The sequence below is a fragment of the Vitis riparia genome, chromosome 9, assembly GCF_004353265.1.
Source record: "Vitis riparia cultivar Riparia Gloire de Montpellier isolate 1030 chromosome 9, EGFV_Vit.rip_1.0, whole genome shotgun sequence".
In the NCBI taxonomy this organism is placed as follows: domain Eukaryota; kingdom Viridiplantae; phylum Streptophyta; class Magnoliopsida; order Vitales; family Vitaceae; genus Vitis; species Vitis riparia.
This window is the reverse complement of record NC_048439.1, coordinates 3,507,859-3,519,223: the sequence shown is the minus strand read 5'-3', so window position 1 is coordinate 3,519,223 and position 11,365 is coordinate 3,507,859. Positions and strand designations below refer to the sequence as shown.

The following is an 11,365-nucleotide window of genomic DNA, read 5'->3' as shown; positions in this document are numbered from 1 at the left end:
AAAAAAACAATTCCTCATCTTTTTTTTAAATTCTTTTGTTATAATTTTTTTTTTTCCATGGGAACTTGAGGAATTTTTTTTTTTTTTTGAAATTTGGGAATTAAAAAAAAAAAAAAAATTCCATGGGAACTCGTCTCTTCAAGAGACGAGTTCCCTTGAGGATTTGCTTTTTGCTTTTTTTTTTTTTTTTTTTTTTTTTTTAATTTGGGGATTTAAAAAAAAAAATTTTTTTGTGAGGAATTGCTTTTTGCCTTTTTTTTTTTTTTTTTTTTTTTAATTTGGGAATTTAAAAAAAAAAAATTTCCATGGGAACTCGTCTTTCCTTGAGGAAATTTTTTTTTTTTTTTTTGGGAATTTTTTTTTAAAAAATATATTTTTTTTTTTCCATGGGAACTCGTCTCTCAAGAGACGAGTTCCTTGAGGAGTTGTTTTTTTTTTTTTTTCCATGGGAACTCGTCTCTTGAAGAGACGAGTTCCCTTGAAGAATTTTTTTTTTTTTTTTTGGGAATTTTTTTTTTAAAAAATATATATATTTTTTTTTTCCATGGGAACTCGTCTCTTCAAGAGACGAGTTCCCTTAAGGAGTTGTTTTTTTTTTTTTTTTTTTTTTTAAATAATTTGGGAATTTAAAAAAAAAATATTTTATTTTCATGGGAACTCAAGAGACGAGTTCCATTGAGGAATTGTTTTTTTTTTTTTTTTTTTAATTTGGGAATTTTAAAAAAGAAGAGACGAGTTCCTTTAAGGAATTGTTTTTTTCATGGAAAAGAGACGAGTTCCCTTGAGGAATTTTTTTTTTTTTTAATTTAGGAATTTTATATATATATTTTCATGGAACTCGTCTTGTTCTTGAGGAATTGTTTTTTTTTTTTTTTTTTTTTTAAATTTGGGAATTTTTTTTATAAAAAAAATATATATTTTTTTTCATGGAACTCGTCTATTGAAGAGACGAGTTCCCTTAGGAATTTTTTTCCCTATATTTTTTTTTTCATGGAACTCGTCTCTTCAAGAGACGAGTTCCTTTTGAAATTTTTTTAAAATCGTCTTTTGAAAAGATGATTTCGCCTTTTGAAATTTGAAAAGATGATTTTGGTTTTAAAAAAAATTATCCGTTCACCCTCTCTCCTCTCTCCTATCTCCTCTCTCCTACCCTCTCTTCTCTCTCTTATCTCCTCTCTCCTACGTGGCAAAAACTACCATATATTTGTAATAACTTCTTCTACTATAATAATTTAAGCATAACTTTTTTAAATTACCGTAATATTGAGAAAAACCCCTAGATATCATATAAACCTATATGAGTTAGATCTTATACAATTTTATATGATAAATCTCCCTGGTCATTGATTCAATTAACATATTTATTAAGTAAAGTTAAAATAAGTTAAATACAAATTAAATATTTTTATAATTATAATTAAGTTAATTAATATGATTATTAAATAAGTCAATTTAAATCAAATTTATGTTATATAGATCAACAAAAAATAACCTATTTATAAAATAGGTTATGCAAGCCACTGTGAATTTGAATATACTTATGCTTCATTCAAACCCATAAAAAACATGTTAGAATTTAATCATGTTGAAAAATTGAATTAAATTTTATCATTCTTGTAAACAAATCTTTACGGTTTCTTCTGTTGGTATAATTAGCATTTATTTTTTAAAAAAGATTAATTAGTGCCTAAATTAGTTTGAAGGTATAAAATTTAAGATTTTCACATCCAATATGGACATAGAAATTCATGAGTTGACACATCATTGACTGTCCCATCAACTGTTCTCAACGGGTAGTTTCTCCTTTCTCAATCCCATACAAAATTATTAATTGTTTTATTAATTCAGAGATCAAATATTAAAAGTGACTGTGGTAGGAGATAAGACAAGGCAGACTTGACCAAGTCAATTTGGAAGGTTATATGTATATGAACCAATGGACAAAAATTGTCTTGTTTCTTTTCTTTATTAATAGACCGGCTAAGCATTTTACACGTAAAGAAAAAAAATTAATTAATTAAATTTTGTGTCAATATAAAAAATTAATAAAGAATAATTCTTTTCACAATTTATTTTATTTTTTAAAAAAATTAATTAATTAAATTTTGTGTTAATATAAAAAATTAATAAAAAAATAATACATTTCACCATATATATATATTTTTTTTCGATGAACTCGTATTTTTAAAAGGATTAATTATTTACTTTGAAATTTTTTTATGTCAGATTTGTTTTATTATATTGAATTTATCTTTTTTAAAAGACTATTTTCAATTTAAATTTTTTAACGATATAATTTTTTTTTTAAATTATACTTTTTGTGCAAAAATCCCACTGTAAGGTGTGGTTGAAATCTAGGAATATTGCCACTGGAAAATCGAGAGGTAAATGGAGGACATAGCAAGTAAACGTGGGACGTGTAGCAGAACGTACTATTAATCGGTATCCTAAGTTGCTCTAAAACTGAAGTAATTTTAAAAACAATTTACTTTTTAACTTATATTTAAAAGAAAATTAATTATTTTTTTCTTTAATCTTAATGAGAATTAACTTTGTTATAATAGTTAAATCTAATTTTAATACAAAATAAACTCAAATTGATTTAAAAAATTTTGGATAATTCTTTTTCAAAAAATTAAACTATTTCAATTTTATAGTAAAATCAATTTACGATAAATCAGTAAAATTATCATAAAAAAAATTAAATATGACTTAAATATATTTTGTTTTTATCTATTTTTTGTTTGTCAAGAAATTTATATATATAAAAATTTCTCATAAATTTTAACTTAAAAAGGAAACTAAAACACAGAAATCACTTAATTTGAATAAAAATTAATTTAAAATAATTTACAACATTTCAAAACTCACAATTCAAATTTCTTCACATGCAGTTATTATTTTTACTTCATAATTCGTTCAATTTTAAATGAGATAATGAGAACTCTTATCTATATGTTGTTGTGTAGAACAAAAAACGTAATGCAAAACAAAATTGCTTGTTGCAACTCTTTCTTGTAAAAAAGTTTCGTTGTGCTTGGTTCGACCATGGAATATAGGATTTATAGTCCTATGTAGAGAATTAAGATTGTCACACAATAATTGAAGTGCTCTCTTAAGTGAAATCCTACTAGGGTCTGTTTTTCAAATATTAAAGTTTGTGAGAAATTTGGTACAATTACCAAATATAGTATTTTTCATGAACACAATTCAAAGTATAGAGTGCACCATAATCCATATTCCCACATGCTAACATTAAGCAAATTTATAAGATTAAAATGGAGCTTCCAATAAACCACCTAGCGTGGGGAGCCGATTGAGTGGTAAGAACCCAGGGACTATCTTCCAGGAAATTGCCTGATCCGATGCTGTGGCTACCTACACTTTGAATTCTCCTGGAAGCCACCTCTATCCCCAAGCATTCCTTCAAGTCTGCCAATACATGACTCATATCTGGCCTTTGCATTCCTGTTGATGCTACACATGCTAAGGCTATCTCTACAGCTTTCCAGGCAGAATTGGTGTTGAAATCTCCTTGTAACCTTGGATCAACGATGCTTTGAATGTCCCCTCTTTCAATCATAGGACTAACCCATCCAACTATGTGAATTCGCCCAGGGTTCTTTATTGCAGGCTGGCCGGTGATTAGCTCCAACAAAACAATCCCAAAGCTGTAAACATCGCTCTTCTTATTCAAATTTCCCGTCGACTGGTATCTGCATAGGAAGTTATATTTCATGAATAAGGAAGCAATTATGTAAAAATTGTAAGGAATAATGTCGTTAATTAACACCTACTCAGGATCAAGATATCCAGGTGTGCCTACTGGTTCAGTTGATAAGAAAGCACCACTTTCAAGATCTCTGGACATCCCAAAATCAGCTATCTTGGCTTCCAGTTTTTCATTTAATAGAATGTTGGAAGATTTCATGTCTCTGTGGACTATTGGTGGCTTACAGCCGTTGTGTAGATACTCCAATCCTACACGATTAAGCAAGAAAAGAATCACAAATTAAAGAAATATTTGAATGCAAGTTAATTATAATGTGGAAGATCCGCTTAATTTCTGACCATGTGCTGCATCTACTGCAATTTGAAGTCTCCGCTTCCAATTCAAAACATCTGCAGCTTCTCTCCCTGCAGCAAATGCATAAACATTGAAGTCCACAAGTAGCTTTCAATGACAGTTATATCAAGAGAGGTGGATATATACCTAATAACTTGTTTTGCAAGTTTCCATTGGACATGTATTCATAAATGAGAGCCATGTGTGTACCATCCTTGCAGTACCCAATTAGACGAACCAAGTTTTTATGATGAACTCTCGTCAAGAGTTTCGCCTGCAATATTTCAAAATCTTTTAGTGTCAGACAATAGATGGAGAACTTCTAGTCCTGTAGAACCATGGATGGATTGATTCGTCTAACCTCGGCTCGTAATGCCTTGGGGCCTTGTATTGATGACTCAGAATGCACCTTGACGGCAACCTGAGTGCCATCTGCCAAAGTGCCTAGATAAACTTGTCCGAATCCTCCTCTACCGATGGTACGGCTAAAGTTATTGGTGATACTTGCAACATCAGAGAAAGTGAACTCAGAATTCCCCGACTTCAATGACCCCTCTTTGGGGCGTTCAGTGACCGTCTCTATGGTTGTAGCTAAGGAAATCACAATAAAAACGGAGCAATAAAATGTTAAATCCTCACTTCAAAAGAAAAATATGAAAATGAAAATGAAAGAAAGAAAATACCTTTGGTTTCTCTCCTCTTGGTCAACTTCCGGATGATTGCAAGGGCAGCTATGAGGATCAGGATCACAATTGCAGACATAATGGATATAAGAACAGGAACGAGGAACTTCTTCTTCTTCTTTCCTTGGCACGAGTCTGACAGACAAAGATTTGGATTTTCGCCAAGACTTGCATAAAATAGAACATGGTAAGTCAAGAATTCTATAAACAAACATTGAGAACAAGTACTAGAAAAGATCATTAATAAGCAAACCTCAGAGTTCCTCCATCCTTGAACTTATCGATAACAGCCTGTGGAACCGAACCTGTTAGGTTGTTCCCATTTAAATTACTGCAAACACAACATCAAATACTAAGATTACCTGCAAATATATCCTAAAGAATTCAGATATCCCAAAACTAAAAGTTAATTACTTACAGGATTGTTAAAGATGGCAAGTCTGCCAAAAATTTTGGCACTGGTCCGGTCAAGTTGTTGTATGATAAATCCCTGAAATAATTTGAATTTCATGCATTTTAAGTAAAGGCCTCCATGAGATTATAGAGAAGATATTCATGCTGCCACCATTTTTTTAGGTGACTAACTACTCATGGCCACTAATACTTACAGATTTTGTAATGATTTGAGACTCAAAAATGAAGGAAGTATATTCCCGGACAAATTGCTAGATGTGAGATTCCTGTTTGGAAAGTAGAGTGACATATATTAGTAAATTCTTTGTGATTAATAAAATTTAGGGGTGACAAATTATATTGTCCTTCGTGTTGTGTCAAAACCTAACTATTCTACTACATAGTTCAACCCAAATCCAACATGATAAGGGTGTTAAAAACATAAACCTAAATGCTACCTAATTATTAAACAAGTAATTTGCTTTATAACCCATTTAACTCATTTAATAATTAAGTCTTTATATTTAATAATCAGGTTGAGTTAAGTTTTGTATAAGTATATATATATGATATTATGTTTCAACCAAATATGCTTTTGGCTCAATTGACCTATTTATCTAAAAACAATCTAAAATGAGTGAAATATAGGTTAAATGACCTAAAGTTACAATAAAGTTAATTAGTAGGATTATTAAATGAGTTAATTCAAATTTGTATGTAGATTGACCTAAAAATCATCTATTTATTAAACCAGTTATATAAGTTGACATGACGGAATTTCAGTCAAACCCAATTATACTTAATCGAAAACTATGAAAAATGTGTTGGGGTTGAGTTATGTTGACAAATTGTATTCAACTTTACTACCCCTGATAATTTTTGCCACTAAGTCCCTACAAATATCAAGAAGTTTGATTGTATCAAACTTTGCTAGCCTTGATAATTTTTGCCACTAAGTCCCTATGAAGAAATTCAAAATGCCAAACTCACAACGAGATTATAGTAGGGGAAGAAGTACTGTGGCTGCAAGTCAGGCCAGCCCATTGGTATTTCATGGGGAGACATGGGTCTCCTTGCCAGTTCCTGCTCACTGCGTACTCTGATTTGATCGTCTTGATTGCATCAACTAGTGATTGTCCAAGAAAACAAAACAGCAATTAAATAAAGCTGGATCATGTTCAGGCCTGCTCAATAACTAAATTAGAACATACATGTAACAGAGCAGAACAGAACAGAACCTACCATCGTTTTGTTGAGTTGATGATTGTGAGAATTCTTTTATCATGTAAACCTCCATAGCATTGATAATTGGTGGAAGCAAGGATCTGTCTGTCCTTTTTAGTGAAATGGACAATTCGTTTGTGGTACTTCCACTCACGGAATATTTGCTATATACCGTGACTGAAAAAAGGTATGCAGGAGCCACAGGTCCAGCATATGACTCATCATCGTTCACGGAGATGGTAAATTCTCTGATTTGGCCTTTGAGATCCTCAACCTCCGCAAAGTGCATGTACATGTACAACTTTTGAGAAGGATCATCATCTATGTTTAAAGAGGCATTCCAGGGTTCACTTTCATTTGCAGGTGTTGCAGCAGTCGCCATGACAATCCTTGGTAGTTTATAGTCAGAGGTACTAAACGAAGAACTTACAAGTGATGAATTAATGGACAACCAAGATGGCCGTGTTAATGGTATCCAAATCCGGTCATAAACATCATCTTTGTCCCTAAATGATCAGAATATATATTTACATAACTTGTTAGTTCCATTTAAATAGAGAATTAAGGCAAAACTTGTTTGACAAAATCAGAAAACGAAAAAAATGGTTTTTTGTTTTGAGAATAAGAAAATGGGGTGTTTTCAAAGAACATGTTTTAGTGCCTCACCTGATTAACTTCCACTCCTCTTGTTGTGTACCAAAATCCCACCTATTATAGAGAAGCAGTGACCCTGGTTCAGTTGGATTATAAATCGAATCATTAAGCTGCCTAAGCTCTAACACCGATATGAATGGCGTCCCTAAATTGGTGTTTACTAGACACACATCTATGTCATCTGTAATTGGTATGTGTATGATTTCCTTCCTGATAATACCAGAGGCCTTTGTTATGTTGACCGTGTCCCATTCATCAACACCCAAATATAGTTTGAAGATTGGAGGTTGATTCTTGGAATCATAATTCCCATACATGAACCGAGCCCTGATCAAATACTTATGATTCTTGCCTTGTGTTGGTTGTAGGGTGTAACAATTCCTGTCTCCTTTTGGGAAGCTTCTAACGTTCATGAGCTGTTGATTGGTATCTTTATCAACGTATTCTTTGGAAACATCATAATTGATTCCAGTATCTATGAATCCTGTATCCGAAATGTAATCTATCTTGGTTTCACCATCTGTATAATAGGAGCCTAGAGCTATCCCACAATCGATGCTTATGAACCCTACAAAGTTTCAAACTCATTCAAACTAAACAGACTTTGTAATGAATATGCTTATCTATACTACAACTAGCTCCTTATTTTATGAAGAAAAATATGTTGTTGCAAGATGGTGCTAAATTGTATAAAAATTCGGAGTGACAAAGTTTGATACAATTTGTCAACATGATTTGAACCCAACATACTTTTTATGGGTATGAGATGAGTATAATCACAGTTAGACTAAACTTGTATTGATATGCATAATACATTTAATAAATAAATAGTTTTTGGATGAATTTATATAACACGAATTTAATCTGACCAATTTACCACATGTTGATTAACCTAATTATAACTTTAAATTATTTAAATATCATTTTGAATAAATAAGTCAATTGAACTATGAACATGTTTTGGTTGAGATAGTGATCATATATGTTTAAACAAAACTTAACTCAATTAAATTATTAAATATAAAAACTTGTTTGTTAAATGAGTTACATAATGTGTTACATGTTTAATAATTATATAACATTTGATTTTATATTTTTAATGACTTATATATTTACTAGAATGCCTAGAACTTGACATGATAGGAATATGACCACTAACATGAACTGACACCTACGATAAAAATGAATACCTACCTTCCTTCGCCGCGAGCTTCCACCGACTAGACTGGTTTTCATGGAAGGTCCCTGAAACCCATCTCGAGTTGTGCAAGGAAATAATAACCAGAAGAACGATCAGCCAGGTCAATGTTAGTCCACCATCCATGTTGTTTCAGAGCTTGAAGCACCAAAGAGGCAACAAAATCTGGATGAAACTGAAGTGGTGAAGATTAAGGAAAGAAGAAGAGATATGGATAACATGTAGCGGATAACGTAGAGCGGAAACGAGCTTTATAGGCAAAGCCTTGTATACTAAGCCTCCCAAGCTTGGAGGAAGTAGGAATGATGTTGACTTCCAACGTGTTTGTTGGGAAAGGGCATTGACTTGCAGCGTATGTCTTGGGTTGCTATGATCAGCTCCCAGTTATTCTTGACAGCCTCATAATATATGTAATTGAAAATTAAAGAAAATGTTCCATGGCTCCCTTAATGGATTTAATCAAAGTACCTCTTGATATAAATCTTAGTGGATAATGATTTCTCCTCCAAAATTATTCTCTCAGTCTTCGGATTCTATTTTCATAACCAATATAGACATTGGAAACTCATTAGAAATTCATGAGTTCCAATGTCATTGACTTGTTCTTTCCCATCAAGTGGAAAATAAGAAAAGGAAAGATATAGAGGAAACTAGGGTTTGGCTAAGATATTGAAGACTTGCTTTTCAATACCTATTGAAAAACTTCTTTCAATAATTTTCAAACTATGAATACAAAAATAAAACAATGCAAACGTGACTAAATTAATTTGGAAGGTTTCATGCCGTACCATTCATCCATTGTGACTTGACAAAAAAGAAAAATTAATTATTTAATTTTTATGTCAATACAAAAAATTTAAAATTTTAATTTTTGTCTAAAATTGAAGTATAGTTATTATTCATATTAATTACTATTCATATTTGAAACAAATTCAAATCTATATATTCAAGTTTCAAATAAGAACCAATCACCCACTCAAGTGTTATGATTCTTTGTAATTATGAAAGGATGGAATCAACAAACTCTTCATTTTTTGTTTTTATTTTAATTTTTATACAAAATTTTCGAATTTCATTGACTAGTGTACAAAATTTTTGAATTTTCGAATATCATACTAACAGTAAAATTGAATAATGTACAAAATTTGTCAATGGAAAATTGGACAAGGAAGATGCCGAAACATAACAACCCTTTTTTTTTATATGTATTGAAAAAACATCATCAATATGATGATATCATATATATTTTCAAATTTCATTATTTGCATCTTAGTTTTATTTATTTATATATTTATATCTTATTTTTATTTGTTTGTATCATCGTTCAATGACTTAGATTTCACTATATATATTGAACGATTCAAATTTCAATTTCGATAGGTATGACTACGATATCTTAGCATTTTTCATGTAGAAAAAAAAATAATATTAAACTAGCTTTGAGTTGTTGCAATGAATTAAAGTTATTGGAGCCAAAACCATTGATGTTGTTTTCCGATCCAAGTTGGTCCTTCCCATCATATTCAGTGGGCTAAATAAATGGAAATGCTAAGGGCTGTGGGGCCATGTTGTGTTGGAAGAAGACTAGCATCATATGAAAACTGAGTCAATTCATCATATTTTGGCTTAAAGAAAAAGAAGCAAAGGGACTTTGAAATGTAATTAATCATCATTTTTCTCTTAATTTCGTTTATATTCTCATGTACCAAACAGACCATACAAGTCAAAAATAAAAACTGTTTTTGAAAATAAATCAGGAGAATATGTTTTATAATAAAAAAAAAAATAGGAATAATTTTTTATTCTTAAAAACAATAAATTAAGATATTTTTAAAAAATATTTTCAAGTTATTTTTATTTATTTTCATTTTTTTTTATGGCAATGGTTTTAAAAAATAATTACATAAATGTAGAGAATTGTTAAGAATAAAGTATAAAACTTTTTCTTTTAAATATTTAAAAAATTATAAAATAGGTTAAAATCATTTCAAGTTTACCAATAAACTTTTATTTATAATATATACAAAAGAGCTAAGTGTCTAGACTTTTTTCCCCCTAAAATACTAATCATCTCACTTCTACGTGCCCACATCCTTTCATTACTTTATTTAATTAATTTGGATAATATTTTTCTTTTCTCAAAGATACTCATTTAAATAATGTTTCTCTTTATAAAAATGTCATAATTTATTTAAAATAATTTTAACATGAAAGTTAAATATAATCACTGAAATTTCTAGATGAAAAATGTAGATAATTATTTTTTTCTATTTCTAAAATTATATTACATATAAAAGAGTGAAATGCTTTTCCACTTGTTTTTTTTCCTAAAATGTTCTTAGTATCTCACTTATATGCCGTGCGTCCTATTGATATTTTATTTTTTTATTTTATTTAATTAATCTCTTTTTTAAAAGACAACCTGAAAATCAATTTAGATACTATTTTTCTTAAAGAAATTTCCTTAAAAGACAACCTCACCATTAAGTAGTATTTAAATTTATGTTTTTAATGAATTATATTTAGTAGAATGTTTAGGATTTGACAAGATAGGAACATGAACGAACCACTAACACAGACTTACACCAACAAGAATGAATGCCTACCTTCCCTGACCGCGATCTTTTGCGATCTGACTTGTTCTCATGGAAGGTCCCTGAAACCCATCCCAAGCTGTGGAAGGAAATAATCACAAGAAAGAAAGATCAGCCAGGTCAATGTCAGTCTACCATCCATGTTTCAGATCTTGAAACACCCAGGGGCAAAAAAATCTCGACGAAAGTGAAGTATGTGAAGCTCAAGGAAATGAGAGGAGGTATGGATAAGATGGGCCTGAAACAAGCTTTAAAGACAAAGCCTTGTATACTAAGCCTCCAAAGCTTGGAGGAACTAGGGCTGATGTTGACTTCCAACGTGTTTGTTGGGAAAGGGTATTGACTTAAAGCGTATGTCTTGGGCTGCCATGATCAGCTCCTAATTATGCTTGACAGCCTCATAATATATATAATTGAAAATTAAAGGAAATGTTCCATGGCTCCCTTAATGGATTTAATCAAAGTACATCCTGATATAAATCTTAGCGGATAATGATTTTTCCTCCTTCAAAATTATTCTTTCTAAGGTGTTTTTGTTTTTATTTTCATACCC

At 30.6% G+C, this 11,365-nt stretch overlaps 1 protein-coding gene across 3 annotated transcripts; it reads right to left on the bottom strand.

The window, feature by feature from the left end:
* Window positions 1-3,080: 3,080 nt before the first annotated feature.
* On the bottom strand, window positions 3,081-11,027 carry LOC117922317 (putative leucine-rich repeat receptor-like serine/threonine-protein kinase At2g19230). 3 transcript variants are annotated; one of them, XM_034840427.1, is made up of 13 exons: window positions 8,215-8,790; window positions 7,033-7,588; window positions 6,385-6,872; window positions 6,133-6,268; window positions 5,358-5,429; window positions 5,168-5,239; window positions 5,003-5,080; window positions 4,750-4,916; window positions 4,428-4,657; window positions 4,214-4,340; window positions 4,072-4,137; window positions 3,798-3,981; window positions 3,081-3,716 (listed from the first exon to the last, which is right to left on the bottom strand). In XM_034840427.1, exons 1-13 carry the CDS (start codon window positions 8,342-8,344, stop codon window positions 3,266-3,268), a joined length of 2,757 nt encoding a protein of 918 aa, XP_034696318.1. In that variant the 5' UTR covers window positions 8,345-8,790; the 3' UTR covers window positions 3,081-3,265. The 3 variants fall into 3 exon arrangements, with proteins under 3 accessions (XP_034696318.1, XP_034696319.1, XP_034696320.1); XM_034840428.1 differs by lacking the exons at window positions 7,033-7,588; window positions 8,215-8,790 and adding an exon at window positions 10,825-11,027 and having other exon boundaries at window positions 3,084-3,716; XM_034840429.1 differs by lacking the exon at window positions 7,033-7,588 and having other exon boundaries at window positions 3,086-3,716; window positions 8,215-8,295.
* Between the last annotated feature and the right edge of the window lie 338 nt (window positions 11,028-11,365).